A 25139-nucleotide genomic window follows, 5' to 3' on the forward strand; every position below is an offset into this window, starting at 1 on the left:
GCGCAGAAAAGCAACTGATAAGAGGATTGTGAAAATCGGGTATTTCTCGAAATACTAAGCAAAGTAAGGTATCTTAACTTTTAACGTGTGTTTTCTGCAGCCTCACTAAACGACTCAACTTCTACTTACAACCACTTCTCGCCAAGCTCTTTCACTCAATGATGTAGGACAGAGATACTAAATAAAAGAAAGAGTTTACATCTTTGTCAGAGACAATAGCTGTTATATATTTAGTAAAATTAAAAGAACAGAATTTTCAAAATTTTACATTAAAACTTCAATATTATTTTAAATAGATGGAACATAAATATTTAGGCGTGAAATAATTAATTTTAGGGGTACATTTCTACATGAATTTTTCTTTATATAGATGAAGATACTGACACCCGCTGTTATCGTAGGATCCCTAATCTACATACAATACAGAAACATTCGCACAGTCCTTTTCTGCTGCTGCTGCCTCTGGAATTATCTACTCTATAGGGCAGCTGCGCATAATTGAATGCCCTGTTGCATTAAGAAAAATCTGAAGCATTTCTTTTGTCAACTTCATAATTTTTCCGTAAAATATTAACATATATGGCCAGTTCCGTCTGTCAAAATTTCAAGCAAATGTTCCCATCTTCTCCCAGTTTCGATTCTTCCTATGTTTGTTTATCAGTCAGTCACGACATTCTCTTTCCCTCTGTCTTCGTTACTTGTATTTACATTTCTCCCCCTCTCCGTCTTCTCTCAAGTCCATTGTTGCCACTGCCCTCAATGTCATCTACCTGATTGTCTGTCTTCGCAGTTTCCATGAACTAATAACAACTGTTTTTTTTCTACTAAAGCTGCTATTATTTCCATTACTTATATTAAAGTTGTTTCAAAGCGTTGTAGCCCATACTAATGTAAGATTCTTATAACATTTGTGTAGTTACGAACATAATGTAAACTTTGTTGAGTGCTTGGAAAGATGAAAGAAAGGGTCTCGTAATCCGAATCATGGCAGGATAAATAAATCAATAAATAAAATTAAAAATGTCTCGAAAAATGGCTCTGAGCACTATGGGACTTAACATCTATGGTCATCAGTCCCCTAGAACTTAGAACTACTTAAACCTAACTAACCTAAGGACAGTACACAACACCCAGCCATCACGAGGCAGAGAAAATCCCTGACCCCGCCGGGAATCGAACCCGGGAACCCGGGCGTGGGAAGCGAGAACGCTACCGCACGACCACGAGATGCGGGCAAAAAAAAAAAAAAAAAAAAAAAAAAAATGTCTCGCTTAGGGATCATGAGAATAAGCGAAGAGAGAGAGAGAGAGTGAGAAACGTACTGAGGCATGTAGACAATAGTTTTTAAATAACTTGATGCGATAGCTGAAGAGGATGGAAATTCCATAATGCTCGCACTGTGCCTACACGTCCCTGTAGATGATTGGTCGCTTAAACTGTTGTTGGGCGTCTTCGAAAACGATACTTAGTTAGATATCAGTTGTTTGCTGCCATATTCTCATGCTAGGTTTTACTGTTGCAGGAACCACCATTTGCAATATATGAAGACAGAACGCGAGCCAGCGGCTTCTTTGGCGGTTTGTGGCACATCCTGGAAACACGGATGAATTTTAGGTAAGGCACTTTAGGTGAGGTGTGAAAAAGGAAAGTTGCGTGAAGGCTATTAAAAGTTCAGACACGTCGGGATGGTTCTAGATGCGTCTTACAAAGAGATACTGTTGTGTGTTTGTTCGAAGAGTCTGCTGGAAACACAGAGGAAATTACCTCGCCCAAGAATGGCATGACAGGCATATTTTGGAGAGTGTCGTTTTAGATATGACTATGAAGTCTTCCTGTTGGGCTGTATGTCAGTGATGATGCACCACTCTTAAGCCCCTGGAGATTTATGGCCTAACAGAATACGGAGGCTATACTCAAGTGTTCTGAGCGGAACAGCCAAACTAAGCATTATCCTAAAACGTTTTTATAAGGAAGATTTCCTGGCAGGTGCAGGCCCCTTTGTGTGTGTGTGTGTGTGTGTGTGTGTGTGTGTGTGTGTGTGTGGGAGGGGGTGTAAGGACGGCATAGGGAGACCAAAGCTTGGGCAGAGGGAGCCGATTCAATGAAAGTAGGTTGCTGTAATTATACTTTAGTAACCGACGTAGAGCGAGATGAGAGTGCACTGGCCGAGGGCGTCAACCGGAATCGTCGGCTAAATGCAGGCACACATTACAGAGACGACTTACAACACAGATCACATGGCGATATACCAAAACCATAGAGCACAACCAAATCGGATACCAAGACGTAGCAACTATCAACGACCAGAGCAACGATGAATAGGTATATGATCACGAGCGCTGTCGGAACACGACTGCGGTCTGAGCCCCATCGCTGCCGGCTTTATAGCACAGCCGTGAGCGCCGATAGGGTTCAAATGGCTCTATGGGACTTAACACCTGTGGTCATCAGTCCCGTAGAACTTAGAACTACTTAAACCTACCTAACCTAAGGACATCACACACATCCATGCCCGACGCAGGATTCGAACCTGCGACCGTAGCAGTCGCGCGGTTCCGGACTGAGCACGCCGATAGGGGCATAGCGCTTTGGCTGCGACAGCAGCGCTCGCAGACTATAGGGGCTCCCCCTAGCGGCTGTTGTCGATGTCCATGCCTACTGGCGGGTTGTCAGATTTGTCACACTGGGATACCAAGTCCCTCCCTCCCACCCTCGCCACCGAAAATGGCACATAGGGCCTGAAGCACCTTGGTAGATGTTTTGGGAGGTGAACAGGTGCAGTTCCGATAGTGGAGGCTACCAGCTGGGAGAAGAAACTTGGAACTTCAGGCACTGCACAGGGGAACTGCAGTGTGGGGGATGAATGTGGAGCAGATAGAGGCTGCTCTGATGTCTCGACCTCCATACCCATGCCAACGGTGTCCTGGAGCACAAATGGTGCTCGTAAGGTGGAGGGACATGTGAAGGCCGTTGCTCCAACTCAGAGCAATCCACTGCTGGAGTTGTAGGCTGGAGGCGGGTATCGAGTTGGTTCTCGCGCCGATGGTCCAAACCTCTTGACTCATCAACCATCGTCAGGCACCGCACATGAGTGGTCACTACTGTAGCTGGCATCTATGAGGGTCTTGCCCCTTAGGAACGTGGCCAAATAGTGAAACCTGGAAAGTATTGTCCAACATGTTGGGTCTGGGGTTCGTTGGGTGGTGGAGCCAGGAAATGTAGGAGGTTTTGTAGCTGTCGACTGTGGAGGAGTTCTGCAGGCCTGCGGTCACGGACAGGGGTGGATCTTTAGATGCTCAGGAATACTGTGAGTGCCACTGTCGTGGTGGAACGCCCAAGGCCTTCAACATTTGTTGCTTAAGTATGTGCACCAAGTGCTCTGCTTCGCCACTGGAAGAAGGGTGAAACGGAGGGCTGTATAGGTGTTTGATGCCACAGATGGTGCAGAACTCTTCAAAGACTGTAGCTGTGAATTGGGGCTCATTGTCAGTGATGATGATGTGGGCGAGCCCTTCAGTGATGAGAATCTGGAGAAGGGAATGTGGCACCTGTGGTGGTGGACACCATGCTAACCACATAAGGATAGTTTGAATAAGCATTCACAACAATGAGCTACATGAAGCCGAGCAAGGGGCCAGCAAAGTCGAGATAAATGCGGTCCTAAGGGCGATGGGAAGTAGGCTAGGGAGCAAAAGATGAGATGGAGCAGCGTGATGGTGAGCACATGTACAACAGCAGCGCACCATAGCCTGCATGTTATTGTTCAGTCCTGACCAGTAGACATGTCACCTGGCAAAGGCTTTCATCCTTGACATATCCAAAAAATGGCTCTGAGCACTATGGAACTCAACTTCTGAGGTCATTAGTCCCCTAGAACTTAGAACTACTTAAACCTAACTAACCTAAGGACATCACACACATACAAGCCCGAGGCAGGATTCGAACCTGCGACCGTAGCAGTCGCGTGGTTCCGGACTGAGCGCCTAGAACCGCTAGACCACCGCGGCCGGCCCTTGACATATCCAAATGCCTGAAATGGAGGAGTTCCAAGATGAGAGTGCGTAAGGTATTCGGGATGAAAACAGCGTGGGTACATTGTTCCACATCCAGCAGGAGCACATTGGAGATGACAGACAAGCGATGAGAGAGGGGAGCCGAGGCCCGGGGCTCAGGATCAGCAGACTTCAGAAACTAAGTGGGCCATCCATGGAGGACATAGTGCATGACATGCTGCAAGATAGGGCCGTTGTGAGTGTCTGCTAAAACGTGAGTAGCGGCAATGGGAAACCTATCCAAGGTGTACTGTCATTCCACATCGATGTGAAAACGGATCTTTATTTGGTCTGGGGGTAAACACGAGAGGGAATCTGCATTTGCATGTTGTGCAGTAAGTTTGTACTTGTTGGTGTAATTGTAGGAGATAAGGAAGAGAACCAACACTGGAGCCTTTGAGCTGTCTGCACTGGAAGCCGAGAGTGTAACCCAAACAGTCCTACTAACGGTTATGCTCTGTAATGGGACTAAACCGGGTCCCAAAAAGGTACACATGAAATTTCTTCATGGCAAAGATGTTCGCCAACGCCTCCTCGATCTGGGATAACGGCGTTAGGCAGGCATAGCGTTTTGGATGCGTAGGTGATCGATTGCTCCATACCGTCATCAGTGCCGTAGGGAGAAGCGTCCATAGCTAAAACAAGGGGCATGACAGGAAGAAGGGGGTAAGGCAGGGTGCAGAATGTAACACCCGATTCAGCTGCATGAAGGCCTGCTCACAGGCCACCTACCACTGAAACGGAATGCCTTTCTTCCGCAACTGGTTGAGTAGCTGCATAATGTGTGCTGCCTGCAGAAGGGACTTAGAATAATAATTTACTTTCCGAAAAAAAGCCTATAACTACTGGAGCTTTTGGGGAAGTGGGACAGAGTCAATAGCAGAAACATTGCGGTCCGTGGTCTGAATCCTGTCTTTGGTGAGCAAGTGGCCACTTGATGCTGAAAAAACTGGCATTTGTACAGATAGCACCTGTACTCTGTATCACACAACATAGTGAATAGGATATGTAGGTTGCGCAGTACCTGTAGTACCTGTAACAATTAATTTATCAAGGTAATTGGTACAAGCTGGGACGGACATGGCTAACTGTTCCAATTATCTCTGGACGATCACTTGAGCTCAAGAGATCCCAAAAGGCAAACGCTTGTCTTTGTATAAGCCAAAAGGTATACTGATGCCAACAACGCATTGTGGTTCTCATCTAGTGGAATCTGTAAGTATGCAACTGGAAGGTCAATTTTCGAAAAACACTCACCTCCAACAAACTTTGAGAGGAGATACTCTTGACATGGTATGGGATAGGTTTCCACCAATGCTTTGGCATTGATTGTCGACCTAAAATCTCTACAAAGCCAGAGGGAACCATTTGGCTTGTGGAACACAACGAGGGGACTGGCCCAAGCACTCGTTTTGACTGGTTCTGTGACCTCAGCATCGTGAAGGCGATCGAATACGAGCTTAAGGACAGTCCATAAGGAGACTGGAAGAGGACGTGCTCAAACAGGGAACCGCATCTGGACATAAAGAAATATGTGCCTCAAAATTGGTGGCGCACCCCAGGCCAGGCTCAAACAGAGACGGGAAAGAGGCACAAAGGTCATCAAGTTTCTGGAAGGGGACTGTGTCCAAGACGACCTGAACTTTGTCTGTGATGGAGTACCCAAACAACAAGAAAGCATCCAGGCCGAAAATGTTGAAAGTTGAATGATCGTTGACAACACACAGCGTTAGTGGCTCTGAGGGGAATAGACCTGTCACCATATGCAACCAGCTAGCGAGAGGGCGGGGCCAATGCTGGGAAACCATACAGCCCGTGTCAGGAGACTGAATAGGGAAACCGTCACTCCCGTGTCGACTTCGAAACAGATGTCCTGACGATCCATCTTGAACGATGGTCTGAAGTTCATGCACCGCCCTGTGACGCAAGTTATGAATGGGATTGCACTGACCAGATGCATGATGTCATACAGTTTGGAGATGTCCATACTTTCCACGAGTGCAGTGCACGCGGCGATCAGGGCGGTCTGCACGTTGGTGCGTCACAAAAGAGTCAGGACAAGAAGGGAGACCCTGCTGTTTGCACTGACGCCGCTGGACTGGCTGCATAGAGGTCAATGACACGCCCGAAAATGATAAATCACAGCGCCGCAGTCGGAGAGAATTCCGTACCTGTTGCAGTGGTTGAACCGCTGCGAAATGGGGCGGGCCATAACATGTTCATTTGTTGCCTGCACGATCTCTAAAGACTGCACGATTATCAGTATGTCGTCCAAGGAAGGATTGTGTAGCTTAAGGACTGCAGTACTAACTTCAGGATCAGGAGTCTACTGGTTCACTATGTCCCGAATCAGGGATACGGCATATGAGGTTTTGCAGGACGGGTTGGCACAGGTGAAATCACAACGACGACTCAGAACTTGCAGATCCGCCATCCACGAGCGAGAGGACTGGCCGGGCTGCTTGTGGTATTGACGGACCTAAATGCGCGATGCGACCACGTAGAAATGTGAATAATAGTTTGACAGCAACGAGCACATTTCCTCGAAAGTTAGTGCAACCGGGTTCGAGACAGGAGCCAACTTCTTAAGTAAGAAAAATGATTCCTGGGAAGCGCAAGAAAGGAAGAGCAACCATTGGAGAGTGTCATCAGAAACCCGAAAAATGACGAAGTGCTGTTTCAGCTGCTGCAAATACGTGTCCCTATCCTCCTTGGTATCGTTAAATGGCGGAAATGCTGGTGGGCGAGACTCTGTCTGGGAGGTGATCACAGTCAGGATGGGTTGTGAACCTTGTAGCTGTAATCGTTCTGACAGAAGCTCGATTTCCTGACGCAAAAGGTCCGTTTGCAGTTGGAACTGCTGTTGCAAATTGCTGCTGCTGTTCCAGGAGCTTTACAAGTTTTGCGTCCGTAATGCACTGTTAACCTTTTACCTCGTCGCCAATTCTAGTAACCAGAATCGAGCGAGACCGGAGCGCACCAGTCGACAGGCCGACGGCGTCAATGAGGAATCGCCAGTACAACGCAGACACACACAACAGGGATGAATGACAACAAAGACCACACGGCGAAATACCAAAACCGGGGAGCAAATCCAAAAAAGTCAGCGGACAGAGCAACGATGAACAGAGATACGATCACGAGCGCTGTCGGAACGCAGCTGCGGTCTGAGCTCCAGCGTTGCCGGTTCTACACGACCAGAGAGCGCCGATTGGCCGCGCGGGGCCGTGTCCTGCCCAGCGCCGTGGTGGCGACAGCAGCGCTCTCAGATTATACACTACTGGCCATTAAAATTGCTCCACCAAGAAGAAATGCAGATGATAAACGAGTATTCATTGGACAAATATATTATGCTGGAACTGACATGTGATTACATCTTCACGCAATTTTGGATGCATAGATCCTGAGAAACCAGTACCCAGAACAACCACCTCTGGCCGTAATAACGGCCTTGATACGCCTGGGCATTGAGTCAAACAGAGCTTGGATGGCGTCTACAGGTACAGCTGCCCATACAGCTTCAATATGATACCACAGTTCATCAAGAGTAGTGACTGGCGCATTGTGACGAGCCAGTTGATCGGCCACCATTGACCAGACGTTCTCAATTGGTGAGAGATCTGGACAATGTGCTGGCCAGGGCAGCAGTCGAACATTTTCTGTATCCAAAAAGGCCTGTACAGGACCTGCAACATGCCGTCCTGCATTATCCTGCTGAAATGTAGGGTTTCGCAAGGATCGAATGAAGTGTAGAACCACTGGTCGTAACACATCTGAAATGTAACGTCCACTGTTCAAAGTGCCGTCAATGAGAACAAGAGGTGACCGAGACGTGTAACCAATGGCAACCCATACCATCACGCTGGGTGATACGCCAGTATGGGGGTGACGAATACACGCTTCCAATGTGCGTTCACCGCGATGTCGCCAAACACGGATGCGACCATCATGATGCTGTAAACAGAACCTGGATTCATCCGAAAAAATGACGTTTCGCCATTCGTGCACCCAGGTTCGTCGTTGAGTACACCATCGCAGGCGTTCCTGTCTGTGATGCAGCGTCAAGGGTAGCCGCAGCCATGGTCTCCGAGCTGATAGTCCATGCTGCTGCGAACGTCTGCGAACTGTTCGTGCAGATGGTTGTTGTCTTGCAAACGTCCCCATCTGTTGACTCAGGGGTCGAGACGTGGCTGCACGATCTGTTACAGCCATACGTATAAGATGCCTGTCATCTCGACTGCTAGTGATACGAGGCCGTTGGGATCGAGCACGGAGTTCCGTATTACCCTCATGAACCCACCGATTCCATATTCTGTTAAGAGTCATTGGATCTCGACCAACGCGAGCAGCAATGTCGCGATACGATAAACCGTAATCGCGATAGGCTACAATCCGACCTTTATCAAAGTCGGAAACGTGATGGTACGCATTTCTCCTCCATACACGGGGCATCACAACAACGTTTCACCAGGCAACGCCGGTCAACAGCTGTTTGTGTATGAGAAATCGGTTGGAAACTTTCCTGATGTCAGCAAGTTGTAGGTGTCGCCCCCGGCGCCAACCTTGTGTGAATGTTCTGAAAAGCTAATCTTTTGCATATCACAGCATCTTCTTCCTGTCGGTTAAATTTCGCGTCTGTAGCACGTCATCTTCGTGGTGTAGCAATTTTAATGGCCAGTAGTGTAGGATTGCCTGCGTTGATGCCTTCTGGTGGGCTGGCAAAATTGTCACACTGGGATACCAAACATACAGAAACGAAGAAGCTTGCTCAGAACAGACTAACGTGAAATCCGCATCAAAACAATCTGGGACTGCTGACCCCATAACACCGTTCCTTTTGGTGACAGCCATTGTTCCGCGCAGGTGCTTGTCAATGAGCATGTTCCACATAGATTGTAACTATATTTTAATCTCACCGGTGCCAAAATCCATCAGAAAGTGAAGTAACCACAGTTCACAATGGGATGAATCACGATGGAGGATACGAAATGTACACTACAGGTGGTTGACTGGAGCAATATTTGCCAGGTGCATGTAATCAAAGCTCGAAAACCAGGTCTTTATCGTATACCATATTAATGCGGTAAGGCATGTGTCAGGGAGATTGTATGGACAATGGAACGAAGTTGCAAGGAACACAGAAGACACATCGAACTTAAGCAACTAACACAATCAGCGGTTGCAGAACACTGTATGTCTACAGTGGACTCCATGAAGTATGAAGAAACGAGACCTCGTCGTTTTGGACACTGCGGCAAATTGTTGTTGAAGATCTGTTCTTTTCCCATGCAAAATTCAAACACATCAGCCGTTAAGCCCCAGGCCAACGGAACAACAGTTGTTTTTCACCGACACTCCTGTCCACAGAATTGATGAATAGGTCTTTCATGTGAATATGCTTTTGTTTAGTGACGAAGCTCACTTTCATTTGGATACGTTCGTCAGTAAGCATTTGGATAACTGAGAATCCGCATTGCGCAATAGAGAAGTCTCTTCATCCTCAATCGGTGACTGTGTGGTGTGCAATGACCAGTCACGGAATAATCGGTGCGATATTCCTTGATGGCACGGTGACTACCGAAAGGTGCATGAAGGTTTTGGAAGACGATTTCATCTCCATTATCCGAAGTGACCCTGATTTCTACAAGATGTCGTTCATGCAAGACGGAGCTCTACCTCATAGAAGCGGGAATGTGATGTCCTGGAGGAGCACTTTGGGGACCGCGTTCTGGTTCTGGGGTACCCAGAGGCCACTGGCATGGACCTTATTCTCCAGATCTGAACAAAAACAACTCCTTTCTGTAGGGCTATATTAAAGACAATGTGAACAGCAACGACACAAAAACCATTTCTGAGCTGAAAACTGCCATTCAGGAGGTCATCTACAGCATCGACGTTCCGACACTTCAGCGGGTCATGCAGAATATCACTATTCGTCTACGTCACATCATCGCCTATGATGACAAGCATATCGAACATATCGTAACCTAAATCCGAATGTCTGTAGTGACGTTTGCATGTCGAATAAATTGTGTGTACATTGTAGTTCGTTACTAATTTACGTTTTACTCATATAGTTCCATAATTATCACACTGTATTTCTATAAAAGGTTTCAATCCGTCAGTTATTACAGTTATTACGCTCCATAAAAATTGTTAACCTGAAATGTGGTGTAGGGGCGGGACGAAACAGGGAAAAATGGGAAAATGCTCCGTTGTGCTCCTCAATTTTTGATACAAATAGATTTCAACCTATATATTTCCTTTTATTCCTTGCTTTTTCTAGATGGTATGACGTTACTGTAGAAAGACTGATAGACAGCAGTTGGTTCTTAAATTAATGAAAATGGCAGTTTTAGCCGTTTTATCCTACGAAAATTGAAGTTTTAAAGGCATATAAGAAGTTCAATGTACCCAAAAGAACGTTGGGATATATTTTCGCAAAACCAAGCATAATCCCAGCAACAATGTTGACAAGTCAGATGGGAAATTTAAAAAATTGTGTACTGTAGAACAAAAACACGAGCTGATAGCGTACCTGAAGTCAATGGTGGGCAGACATTTTAGTCTAACCATGAAACATCTGAGTGCCAGATCATAAGCCTACCGGCTAACAGAAAGAAATGGCTTACCACGCAGATTTGAAAAAGGAACTTATCTAGCTGGACAGAACTGGGTTCTAGGACTTATTACGAGGCATACTACATTGTCTACTCACAAGCTAGAAAATTCGTCTGGTGTAAGAGCGATGGCCTTCAACGAAGTGACACAACAGTAACTAGGTATTACGAATTAAAAATAAATGTACATTTTCAAAAAAATAAAATATTTTGTTAGTATTGATGTCGTTTTTGCAGATTCCATGTTCCTTAATCTAAATTATTCATTAAACAACTTTATGTCTCAGTCTTAAGATGATATTTCTAGTAATAATTTCAACGTTGATGCAATAATTTCATAAAAAATTGCCTTGTCGCTTTCTGCCCCTTGGGTGGGTCAGGACGGCAAATATGCAAGCATTCTTTGAAAAATATAAAAAATACGTAACATACAGTTTAAGCAGTTTTCAAGTAGGTACATTGGGTTATACTACAAGATGACTTTTTATGTATTTAAGGTGTGTTTTCTTGATTTCCTTTATCTCACAAAAACTACTAAACACTAAGTATCCCGTTTCGCCCCGAGCAACTCTCATAGCAGCTCACTACTTCAGCAGCATCTTATGATCAGGCGAAGTACGTCGCCTAAATACACTGACACAAAAAAAATCTCAGTACCAAAACGCAGTTGTGCGAAATAAACGAAAGTTGGTAGGCGTGTTTCTACATCTGAAACACGATGACTATTCAGATAACCCGACCCGACAGTCACATAAGAGTGGTACTAAGTAGCGCCACCATGAGGATGAAAATTAGGTTTACTTTAAATACCCGCTGTAACGGTCGTGATTCTTAGTTTTGACACTGGATGTGGTGAGTTGATGTTAGTCAAAAGTGACTTTATGGCGAGAAAGACGCCATTATCAACAGCTCACTGAATTTGAACGTGGAGATATAATTGGGCTACGAGAAGCTGAATGTTCCTTCTGCGATTTTGCGGAAAGACTTGGCAGGAATGTAGCCATTGCACATAATTTCTGGCAGCGGTGGTCACGAAAATGTACAGACACAAGAACACCGGGCTTCGGGCAGCCACGTGGCATTACCGAGAGGGAAGACCACCGTGTTAGGCGTGTGCCCTGGCGCATCGTACTGCATCTGCAGCGGCAATTGAGCAGCAGTTGGCTCCACAGTAACACAACGAACTGTTACAAATCGGTTACTTCAAGGACAGCTCCGAGCCAGACATTCTGTAGCGTGTGTTCCACTGTCTCCAAACGACTGTCATTTCCGACTTCAGTGGGGTCAAGCGAGAGCGCATTGGAGGACAGGATGGAGATCAGTTACGTTTCCTGATGAAAGCTGGTTCTGTCTCGCGGCCAGTGATGGTCGTGTGTTGGTTATGAGGAGGACAGTTGAGGGCTGCAACCAATCTGTCTGCATACTAGACGCACTGGACCTACACCTGGAGTTATGGTCTAGTTTTCAATTTCGTATGACCACAGGAGCACTCTCGAGGTTATCCCACGCACTCTGACTGAAAATTTATACGTCAGTCTCGTGATTCGACATATTATGGAGCCATTTATGAACAGGTGTTTTCCAACAGGATAACGCTCGACCATATGCCGCTGTTGTAACCCAACATGCTGTACAGAGTGTCTATATGTTGCCTTGTCTTGCTCGATCACCAGATCAGTCTCCAATCGAGCATAAATGGGATATCATCGCACGACAACTCCAGCGTCGTTCACAAACAGCGTTGACTGTCCCTTTAGTGTGACCGAGTGCAACAGGCTGCAAACTCCACCCCACAAACTGACATCCAGCACTTGTACAACACAATTCATGCAAGTTTTCATGCTTGCATGCAACATTCTAGCGGTTACACTGGTTATTAATCTACCAGTATTTCACATTTGCAATGGCTTATTCGCCCTTAACATTAACCTGTCAGCTTCCAATGTTAGTCACTTGAATACACTACTGGCCATTAAAATTGCTACACCACGAAGATGACGTGCTACAGAAGCGAAATTTAACTGACAGGATGCAGATGCTGTGATATGCAAATGATCAGCTTTTCAGAGCATTCACACATGGTTGGCAACGGTGGCGACACCTAAAACGTGCTGACATGAGGAAAGTTTCCAACCATTTTTCTCATTCACAAACAGCAGTTGACCGGCGTTGCCTGGTGAAACGTTGTTATGATGCCTCGTGTAACGAGGAGAAATGCGTACCATCACGTTTCCGACTTTGATAAAGGTCAGATTGTAGCCTATCACGATTGCGGTTTATCGTATCGCGACATTGCTGCTCGCATTGGTCGAGATCCAATGACTGTTAGGAGAATATGGAATCAGTGGGTTCATGAAGGTAATACGGAACGCCGTGCCGGATCCCAACGGCCTCGTATCACTAGCAGTCGAGATGACAGGCACCTTATCCGCATGGCTGTAACGGATCATGCAGCCACGGCTCGATCCCTGAGTCAACAGATGGGGACGTTGGCAAGACAACAACCATCTGCACGAACAGTTCGACGACGTTTGCAGCAGCATGGACTATCAGCTCGGAGACCATGGCTGCGGTTACCCTTGACGCTGCATCACAGACAGGAGCGCCTGCGACGGTGTCCTCAACGACGAACCTGGGTGCACGAATGGCGAAACGTCATTTTTTCGGATGAATCCAGGTTCTGTTTACAACATCATAATGGTCGCAGCCGTGTCTGGCGACATCGCGGTAAACGCACATTGGAAGCGTGTATTGGTCATCGCTATTCTGGCGTATCCCCCGGCGTGATGGTATGGGGTGCCATTGGTTACACGTCTCGGTCACCTCTTGTTCGCATTGATGGCACTTTGAACAGTGGACGTTACATTTCAGATGTGTTACGACCCGTGGCTCTACCCTTCATTCGATCCCTGCGAAACCCTACATTTCAGCAGGATAATGCACGACCGCATGTTGCAGGTCCTGTACGGGCCTTTTGGATACAGAAAATGTTCGACTGCTGCCCTGGTCAGCACATTGTCCAGATCTCTCACCAACTGAAAACGTCTGGTCAATGGTGTCCGAGCAATTGGCTCGTCACAATACGCCAGTCACTACTCTTGGTGAACTGTGGTATCGTATTGAAGCTGAATGGGCAGCTGTACCTGTACACGCCATCCAAGCTCCGTTTGACTCAATGCCCAGGCGTATCAAGGCCGTTATACGGCCAGAGGTGGTTGTTCTGGGCATTGATTTCTCAGGATCTATGCACCCAAATTGCGTGAAAATGTAATCACATGTCAGTTCTAGTATATTTGCCCAATTAATACCCGTTTATCATTTGCGTTTCTTCTTGGCGTAGCAATATTAATGGCCAGTAGTGTATGTAACCTAGACAATTGCAATATTTTTGTCCATCAATGTAAAGTGTTTCATAGCAGTAGCCTGCTCATTGTATAGCCACTCTTGGTGTTATACCAGTCGTTAGTATCCAGATGAACGCCTGTGAAGACACGTGCTGCTGGCAGACGCCTGGTGTGTTGTGACGTGCAGGTCTGACATGGAGCGCGTGCAGGGCGACCAGTGCGGCTGCAGCGCCAGCTGTGAGCTGCTGAGGCGGCTGGAGGAGGGCAGCGTGGACGCAGCGCTGGGCGGCATCTCGCTGTCGCCCGAGAAGGCCGACGCCGCCTCGCTGCTGCTGCCCGTGCTCACCGTCAAGTGCGTCGCACAGTTGCGCTCTACAGATATTACGGTTTGGTAGTTTTGCTGCGTTACATACACGACCGGTAGTATTGGTGGTATTGGCAGGGAAAGAAACATACGCGGCGGTGACGAAGTCATTGGATAGCGATATGCATTTATACGAAACTCAGTTCTAAGCAAAGAAGGGAAAGCAGAAAGGTGGAAGGAGTATATAGAGGGTCTATACAAGGGCGATGTAGTTGAGGACAATATTATGGAAATGGAAGAGGATGTAGATGAAGATGAAATGGGAGATACGATACTGCGTGAAGAGTTTGACAGAGCACTGAAAGACCTGAGTCGAAACAAGGCCCCGGGAGTAGACAACATTCCATTAGAACTACTGACCGCCATCGGAGAGCCAGTCCTGGCAAAACTCTACCATCTGGTGAGCAAGATGTATGAGACAGGCGAAATACCCACAGACTTCAAGAAGAATATGATAATTCCAATCCCAAACAAAGCAGGTGTTGACAGATGTGAAAATTACAGAACTATCAGTTTAATAAGCCACAGCTGCAAAATGCTAACACGAATTCTTTACAGACGAATGGAAGAACTGGTAGCCGACCTCGGGGAACATCATTTTGAATTCCGAAGAAATATTTGAGCACGCGAAGCAATACTGACCTTACGACTTATCTTGGAAGAAAGATTAAGGAAAGGCAAACCTACGTTTCTAGCATTTGTAGACTTAGAGAAAGCTTCTGACAATGTTGACTGGAATGCTCTATTTCAAATCCTAAAGGTGGCAGGGGTAAAATACAGGGAGCGAAAGACTATTTACAATTTGTACAGAAACCAGATGGCAGTTATAAGAGTCGACGGACATGAAAGGGAAGCAGTGGTTGGGAAGGGAGTGAGACAGGGTTGCAGCCTCTCCCCGATGTTATTCAATCTGTATATCGAGCAAGCAGTGAAGGAAACAAAAGAAAAATTCGGAATAGGTATTAAAATCCCTGGAGAAGAAATAAAAACTTTGAGGTTCGCCGATGATATTGTAAATCAGTCAGAGACAGCAAAGGACTTGGAAGAGCAGTTGAACGGAATGGACAGTGTCTTGAAAGGAGGATATAAGATGAACATCAACAAAAGCAAAACCAAGGTAATGGAATGCAGTCGAATTAAGTCGGTTGATGCTGAGGGAATCAGATTAGGAATGAGACACTTAAAGTAGTAAAGGAGTTTTGCTATTTGGGGAGCAAAATAACTGATGATCGTCGAAGTAGAGGGGATATAAAATGTAGACTGGCAATGGCAAGGAAAGCGTTTCTGAAGAAGAGACATTTGTTAACATCGAGTATAGATTTAAGTGTCAGGAAGTCGTTTCTGAAAGTATTTGTATGGGGGTGTAGCCATGTACGGAAGTGAAGCATGGACGATAAATAGTTTCGACAAGAAGAGAATAGAAGCTTTCGAAATGTGGTGTTACAGAAGAATGCTGAAGATTAGATGGGTAGTTCACATAACTAATGAGGAGGTATTGAATAGAATTGGGGAGAAGAGAAATTTATGGCACAACTTGACAAGAAGAAGGGACCGGATGGTAGGACATGTTCTGAGGCATCAAGAGATCGCGAATTTAGCATTGGAGGACAGCGTGGAGGGTAAAAATCGTAGAGGGAGACCAAGAGATGAATACACTAAGCAGAATCAGAAGGATGTAGGTTTCAGTAAGTACTGGGAGATGAAAAAGCTTGCACAGGATAGAGTAGCATGGAGAGCTGCATCAAACCAGTCTCAGGACTGAAGACTACACCAACAACAACCTCGAAAAACTAGAATTATTATTTATAAGCTATATATTTTCAAATTGTTTACAAAACAGTCTTATCCCCTTCAAAATACTCTCCATTACAACTACACTGAAGAGCCAAAGAAAGTGGTAAACCTGCCTAATATCATATTGGGCCCCGCGAGCAAGCAGAAGTGCCGGAACACGACGTGGCATGGACTTGACTAATGTCTGAAGCAGTGGTAGAGGAATTGACACCGTAAATCCTGCAGGGCTGTCCATAAATCCGTAACAGTACGAGGGAATGGAGATCTCTTCTGAACAGCACATTTCAAGGCATCCCGGATATCGCAATGATGTTCGCGTCTGGGGAGTTTGGTGGCCAGGCGGAAGTGTTTAAGCTCAGAAGAGTGTTCCTGAAGCCACTCTGGAGCAATTCTGGACGTTTGGGGTGTCGCATTGTCCTGCTGGAATTGCCCAAGTCCTTCGGAATGCACAATGGACATACCTTTATCAGAATACGAACACTGCAGTGAACAGTTGAGAAACTATACTTGCTCAAACGATCTAACTTCTCATCAGTTGTCAAGTTTTATGAACGAAGTTCGAGTCGGGCAAATACTCTCAAATAAATAAGCAAAGCATCACGAAGGAATTATCTTAATAGGGCGGAGATCGGTGGATATGATGTACGTGTGTAGACAAACGAAACTATTACAGTTTCAGAAAAATTCGATGATTTATTGCGGAGAAAGAGCTTCGCAAATTGATCAAGTCAACAACGCATTGGTCCACCTTTGGCTCTTATGGAATCAGTTATTTCTGGTCGATTGGCACGTTACATCGTCAAAATCCGGAGCTGGTTGGAGGGCACTGCACATAACACTCCAAACTTCCTCACTTGCTGGAATTTCCCAAGTCCATCGGAATGCACAATGGACGTGAATGGATGCAGGTGATCAGACAGGATGCTTACGTACGTGTCACTTCTCAGCTGTACGTAGACGTATTAGGGGACCTATATCACTCCAACTGCACACGCCCCACACCAGTCCCCTGCTGACATGCAGGGTCCATGGATTCATGATGTTGTTCTACACTCGTACAGGTCCATCCGTTCGACACAATTTGAAACGAGATTTGTCCGACCAGGCAACATGTTTCCAGTCATCAACAGTCCAATGACGGTGTTGACGGGCCCAGGCGAGTCGTAACGCTTTGTGTCGTGTAATAATCATACGTACACGAGTGGGCCTTCGGCTCCGAAAGTCCATATCCATGTTGTTTCGTTGAATGGTTTGCACGCTGACACTTGTTGATTGCCCAGCACTGAAAACTGCAGCAGTTTGCAGAAGGAATGCACTTCTGTCCCGTTGAACGATTCAGTTCAGTCGTCTTTGGGTCCATTCTTATAGGATCTTTTTCCGGTCGTAGCGATGCCAGAGATTTTTTACCGGATTCTTGACAGTCACGGTACACTTGCGAAATGGTCGTACGGGAAGATCCCTACTTCATCGCTACCTCGGAGATGCTGTGTCCTGTGGCTCTTGCGCCGACTATAACACCACGTCCAAACTCACTTAAATCTTGATAACCTGCCACTGTAGCAGCAGTAACAGATCTAACAACTGCGCCATACACTTTTTGTCTTACTTAGGCGATGCCGACCGCAACGCCGTATTCTGTCTGTTTACATACCACTGTATTTCAATACACATGCATATACCAGTTTCTTTGGCGCTTCAGTGTAATACATTAGTCACAACAGTGCTTCCACTGTTCGAAACTATTTTTGAAGTCATTTTTAGAAACGGCTGACAGTTCCTCCCTTGTCTTTTTCTTGATTTCTTCAATATTGTCAAATTGACTTTTGACAGAAAATCTGTATTAGTTTCGTGCTGTTGTTTCAAAGCACGACATGTTTCACCTCGAAATTCCGTTTGATTGTCAGTCAGAACCCGAATACCAAACTTGGCAGGAACCCTATTCATTCTCAATCTTCCGTTAAAATTCGCTGAACCGAGCACCAAGATAACCCACTAATGTCTGACAGTTGATGAGTTGTCTGTGGACGGTCTGCGATCATCAGCTGTCGAATTTTTCCAATATTTTCGTCGATTCGGGCAGTTGACTGACGTCCAGATCGAGGTTTATCGTCAGTCGACATGTCATCATTTTTTAGTCGAGCAAAACGCTCGTACACTTGAGTTTTTCCCACAGGGGCAGCTTGGTAAGCTGTTTCAACATTAAAACAGTTCAGCAGCATTTCTACCGAGTAGAAAACAAAATTTCACAGCTGCACGTTGTTCACGTAAACTTTCCATCATACAAAACGAAACAAGAACAAAATAGCGCTAACAGAAGCAATCACTGAAAATGAAGAGAACAAGCCAGGTGACAACACAATGAAGTGCGCTATACACGTCTAGTGGCAGAAATGCGTACTACTTAAGCTCCGCCCGCGGCGATGTTAGCCCTCGTACACATGGCGGGAGTGTCGTTTGCTCGAGATACAAAAGAGCAGTGCATTGGCGGAGCTGTCATTTGTGCTCAGGTTTTTCGTGTGAAAACGTTTCCCACGTGATTATGGCCGCCCGAGGGGAATTAACGGACTTTCAATTCGGAATGATAGTTGGATATGGGACATTCCATTTCGAAGACCGTTAGGGGATTCAGTATTCCAGGATCCACAGTGTCAAGAGTGTACCGAAAATACCAAATTTCAGGCATTATCCCTCATCACGGACAACGCAGTGGGCGACGGCCTTCACTTAACGACCGAGAGCAGCGGCGTTTGCTTAGAGTTGTTACTGCTAACAAAGAACCAACACTGCGTGACATAATCGCGGAAATCAATATGGGACGTACTAACACCTGTCCATTAGGACACTGCAGCAAAATTTTGCGTTAGTGTGATATGGTAGCAGGCGACACACACGTGCGCCTTTGCTAACATCCCGACGTCGCCTGCAGCGGCTCCCCTGGGCTCGTGACCATTTCTGTTGGACGCTAGACGACCGGAAAACCGTGGCCTTGTCAACGAGTTCCGATTTCAGCTGGTACGGCTCGAGTGTGGTGCCTACCTCACGAATCCATGGACTCAAGTTGTCAACAAGGCACTGTGTGAGCTGATGGTGGCTCCATAATAGTGTGAGCTGTGTTTACGCGGTATAGAATTAGTTCTCTGGTCCAGCTGAACCGATCACTGACTGGGAATGGTTGTGTTTGGCTACTTGGAGACCATTTTTAGCCCTTCATGGGATTCGTGTTCCCAAATAATGATGGTTCAAATGGTTCAAATGGCTCTGAGCACTATGGGACTCAACTGCTGTGGTCATTAGTCCCCTAGAACTTAGAACTACTTAAACCTAACTAACCTAAGGACATCACACACAACCATGCCCGAGGCAGGATTCGAACCTGCGACCGTAGCAGTCGCACGGTTCCGGACTGCGCGCCTAGAACCGCGAGACCACCGCGGCCGGCAATAATGATGGAATTTTTACAGATGACAATGCGCCATATCACCAAGCCACAATTGTTCGCCGTTGGTCTGAAGAACATTCTGGACAATTAGAGCGAATGATTATTCCTACACGTCGATCACGGGCCTGAACATGGCGAAGGAAAACGCTGAAACTGGTTTCCCAATAAAATAAGGTTGAAGATTGACGGCTGAAAGGCTATTAATTTGACACAAAAAACCTTGTGAGGGAAAATCAAACTTTAACTGTGCCAAAGAAAATAATATAAAAAATTGTGTTTAAAGTCTGGACCACACAGTCCGCAGATTAATTGGGCCCTAGTTTTTCGTGCTCAAAATTCCACAAATGAACAGCGAAATGAAAATCTCAATTAATAATATAGCCATCACTATTAGATTAATTTACTCCCTGTACCGTTGCAAAGATTGTACTAAATTATATAAGTCAGGAGACTCATAACCACCAGACAAACGAAGCATATCTAAAATCGGTTAAAGATAACATAAGAACATGGACAACTTTGTACTAAACCATTGTCCCTGCCTATGTTGCATTAGCGCGTGCTCTATTTCCTGTAACCACTAAGTCGGCCTTATAGCAAGAAGACTTGCAAGCAACTCTCACTGGTCCTCGAAAAGCGTTGTACACAAGACACACATACATTGCCCAAGTCGCCGCTCCAGATCGTGCACTCCAGTAACATCAAGGGACAGACTTCCGGACACCAAGACTACACCAGCCGGCACGTACTTCTAGCCTTCGGACCGCTCGCACGTGTTTCCAGCCACCTCTATGTTCGTCATGCGCCTCTTCATGTTTTTGCTGTTCTGTTCCTCCATAGCTGCCTCCAGACATCAAGACAACAGTGGCCACCCCACCCTCTATATAAACGGGCCACTATCACATACATGTTAACCAAAGCCAACATCGAGTAGTCCACTAGTCCACCCCCCCCCCCACCCCCCCACCCCCTACGCATCCGCCCCGCGCATGCTTCAGGTTCAGCCAGTTACGTGGCCACTTCTTGGTTTGGAAGGTAGGAGACGAGATACTGGCAGAAGTAAAGCTGTGAGGACCGGACGTGAGTCGTGCTTCGGTAGCTCAGATGGTAGAGCACTTGCCCGCGAAAGGCAAAGGTCCCGAGTTCGAGTCTCGGTCGGGCTCACAGTTTTAATCTGCCCGGAAGTTTCACTTCTTGGTTTGTTGTGGTGCTGGTGGTGCAGACTCTGTACATGAGTTCAACGTCCTCCCGGCTAGGAAAAAAAAAGTGCTGGAACTTTGGCGCCACCTGTTAAGCAGGGCGTAACTTCAACTGTGCCATGTGGTGTTAATTCTGGCACAACAGTTCTGTATCCTGTCTCCTTTATAGATGAGCAGCACTTTCCTAAGACTCTCCAAATAAACTGAAGCCCCTGTTCACCTCATCTACAAGCAATCTTACGTGCTTGTTCCATTTATGTCACTTTGCGACCTTATCCCCAGGTACAAAGAGCGTTCTACAAGGAATGCAACACATTATTTTCTCGGGCAGTTTCGGTTGAAAAAATGCGGAAGTTGTGAGACACCATATGGGGCATTGAAATACAATAAAGAAAAAAAATGTGGGACACTGTAGAATATTCCCGATTCCGCCCTTGTAGTTTCGTGAAGTTCCGATAGGTGGCGCAGCGCAGTACGTACCTTCAAAACGGCCTCTGTAACGGTGGTGGGTTCCAACCAGAGGACTGTCATTGAGCTTCTTTTGGCGTACACCGGAGCATGCCAGATATTCATAGGCGCTTACAGAACGTCTACGGAAACTTGGCAGTGAACAAAAGCACGATGAATCGTTGGGCGATGTCTGTCACCATCTCAACAAGGTCGCGATTTACCCTCGTTCCGGCCGACCGCACACAGCTGTGACTCCTGTAATGTTGGAACGTACGGACATTCTCATTCGAGGGAATCGAAATATCACAGTCAAACACTACGATGCTCAACTGGACGTCTCTCTTTGTAGTGCTCACACTAGTTGGGGTATTCGAACGTAGCTGTCCGCTGCGTTCCTCGTCGCCTTACAGAAGACCATAAAGAGCAATGAAGGACCGTCTGTGCGCAACACACTACGCCGGAAACAGAAGGTGGATGGCGGGAAGTTATTCATGCAGTAAGACGCTGGCTCCGATGTCGACCATAGTGTGATACCATGTGGATACAAAAGTCCTCCCAGTAAGGTGGCGTAAGGCCGTTGCATTGAACAGAGGTTATGTTGAAAAATAGGGGTTTTGTAGCCAACAGAGTGGAGAATAACATGGTGTATTGGAATTCTGAAAAAAAACACAAATTTCCTTCTAGAATAACGTGTTTCTTTACTTATTGTATGCCCCTCGTATTTAATCGAAGCAACTGTGTCAGTCAGCACACCCCTAATATAGATTCCGAACATTAAGAGATTTTTTCCTGTTCATCTGCATTAACTTACATTTTTACACATTTAGAGCAAGCGACCATTCATAACACCAAACGGTACCCCGCACGTACAAACGGGATTTTTCCGGGCCTCATACTTCGGGTTCAGTTGTTGATAGAAAGGTAGGATCAAGTGTTTTCGATAACCCTTGGGCTGGGGACCATCTTTATAACCGACAGAACAATCGTCTTGCTGTAACTATCCTACAGCACAGGGTCAAAATTTGAACACTACACCCTTTTTCCAGCTCAGGCAAATAGAGCAAATCGGCTGGTCCTTTTTGCATTACAGTTCAAATGGCTCTGAGCACTATGGGTTTTGCATTACATATGGCCTACAGTGCGCCATAAGGTGCTTATGAAGACACCTTCTATTTCATGGGCGGTTCCTGAGAAATCCCAAAAATGCGTTTGTCGCAATTTTTTCGCCCTCTAAATAACGATCCGCAACAAATTGCTCAAATTATAATAGTATATTCTCTAGACATTTATCTGGAAGCGAATGGAATTTCGCCCACTGTCGGCGGTGTGCACACTCTCTCACGAAAATATGCGTGTTTAAAGTCAAATCTGCGCCTCTCGCAATTATAAGGATAGAAAAGTTACTAATACGGTTCCTACAACTTGGAAATTGTTCCGTGGCAATGCAGTGTCAAATAAAGCGGATCATTGTACGCAACTTAAGGTTGAGTTCATATTCTGTTGCGACAAATGCTGTAGAAAAGAATTTATGCCAAAATGACTAAAGACTGTCACATAGAGCGTGAACGAATCAGTCTGCAAAAAAACAGGGTGTAAGTGTAGTTCTCTTGAGTTTCATGGGAACCCAAATAGATGATATTTCATAACGGGTGGTAACGTTTCCAAATAAAAAAATACCAGTTTCTACGATTTAAAATGAATTTTTATTGAGTGTTAGATCCTATACCAAGTTCCTTTATTTTGATGTGTAGCAGAGCTTTATTTCAAACATCAAAATAATATAACACGTGCAGCATATGATATCTATATCTACGAGCACATCTGTACTCTGCAAGCCCTCCGTGTACCACTGTTACTTTGCCTTTTGCTGGTCCAGTCGTGAATTGTTCGCGGTAAGGCCGATTGCTAGGAAGCCTCCGTATGGGCCGCAGTTTCTCTAATTTTACCTTCATAATCTTTTCGCGAGATATGCGTAGGAACTAGAATTATATTTGTTGCCTTTTCTAGGAAAGTAGCCTCTTGGAACTTCAATAGTAAACCACGCCATGATGCATAGCGCTTCTCTTGCCATGTTCGTCACTAGAGTTGACTGAATATCTCTGTGATGCTTTCACGCTTACTAAATGAACCCGTAACGAAAACGTTCTGCTCTTCTGTGGCTCTTCTCTATTTCCTCTGTCAATTCTGTCTGGTACGGATCCCATAGCGACCAGCAATATTCAAGTTTTAGTTTAAGATAATGTGTGATAGCAGTCTGAATCTGTTAAGGAATGTCACTCTCGCCTGGGTAAATTTTCTTCTGGATCTCAGTTTCAAACTTATCGATGCTTTTTGCTTTGAATGGTATGAATGTCCACTGTTACCTTTGTGGGTATATCTCTACTGGCGATTTTTCGAGTCCTGACCACTGTATGTAATGAGTCTCCAGTTTCTGCATCACACATAGTAAGTTGTGTCCGCTATCAATTTACCTTCCATATTTCGCAGACTCTTTGATAACAACCGACATATAGGAAACAGGGAAGGGTTCAACGTAAGTGGTGGAAGTGCTTTTCAAAATACAGTTTTCTGATGTGACATATAATCGTTTAATTTCCGTAATGAAACGTTCATATTGGTGAAAATAGAAGTATAAACTAATGTGCCACATGGTCTAGGTTTCAACACATGAAATTATGTATATACAGGGTGGTAAAAAAACTATCCAATATTTCAGGGAATGATAGTATGCATCAAAACAAGACAAATATTTCTTATAACCATGGGTCCTACAAACGTATGTATTGTCATACGTCATATGATCACGTGTTCATAAGGGGAGCTCTTGTGACGTCATCCATGGCAATGCATTACTTGTCCTGCTACAGACGACTACCCGATAATTAACGTTAATTACAGCCTCTGGCATGGAACATTGCGAAGTAGGAAGGCATCATGAACATGTGGTTGCGGATATGAGCACCGTATTCGCAGGGGCGCTCCATGTCATACCAGGGTCAACAGCGTACTGCCATACTGCCGTGCAATATCGATGTAAACACTAGTTGGCTGAGTGGTCTGCAGTGAGTTGTTCCGTTTACCTTGTGTGAGTGTAGTGTAGTCTTGTTACACCTATTTACGTTCGCGTTCATTTCTGATAACTCCGGGTGCGCACCATGATGTTTGACCTACTTGCAAGTCACGTTTAAAGTGCATATTACTGTAATGTTTGTGGTGCGGTTTTTCTCTCTTGCAGATACTCTGACACAACCAAGCAATGGGGGCCTTTTATTCCACAAAAGAAATGACAAATTTACTGCTCTGGTTTAGCAGATAGAGTTAATTTGAGAGCCCACAACCTGTACATTGAACAATTTCCAGCACGCAGGGTACCATCCGTTAAGCTGTTCAGACGATTGTTCCAGCGTCTTGGGGAAACAGGCTCCGTAGCACCCAACAAAGTAGACAGAGGAAAGCCTCGTTCAGTTTCGACGCCTCTAGATTAGTGGAAGACAATCCTGGAACCAGTTTGTGACGAATAGCACCAACTGAAGGTGCTAATCATCCTCTGGTCTGGGTGGTACTTCATGAACAGTTGTGGTATCTGTACCATGTTCAGTGCATCCATGCCCTTAGGGTGAAAAGCCATCCTGTCACAGTGCGCCGGCCGCGGTGGTCTAGCGGTTCTGGCGCTGCAGTCCGGAACCGCGGGACTGCTACGGTCGCAGGTTCGAATCCTGCCTCGGGCATGGGTGTGTGTGATGTCCTTAGGTTAGTTAGGTTTAAGTAGGATAACAGCACAGTGACACATCACAGGTACACGCAGTTGTCGGGTTATGACATTGGTTGCTGGCGAACTGGTCTAGTGCATTTGCCCACTGGTCATAGTGTCGTACAG

General features: G+C 45.8%; 1 protein-coding gene across 1 annotated transcript in view; it reads left to right on the plus strand.

The window, feature by feature from the left end:
- The window catches only part of LOC126252305 (glutamate receptor ionotropic, delta-1-like), a 228569-nt gene that overhangs the window by 88415 nt on the left and 115015 nt on the right, over positions 1–25139 (plus strand). Inside the window, exon 5 of the mRNA XM_049953187.1 lies at positions 1523–1614. Coding sequence (XP_049809144.1) covers positions 1523–1614 — 92 coding nt within the window. The remainder of the gene's footprint in view (positions 1–1522; positions 1615–25139) is intronic.

Source organism: Schistocerca nitens, chromosome 4 (genome assembly GCF_023898315.1).
Source record: "Schistocerca nitens isolate TAMUIC-IGC-003100 chromosome 4, iqSchNite1.1, whole genome shotgun sequence".
In the NCBI taxonomy this organism is placed as follows: domain Eukaryota; kingdom Metazoa; phylum Arthropoda; class Insecta; order Orthoptera; family Acrididae; genus Schistocerca; species Schistocerca nitens.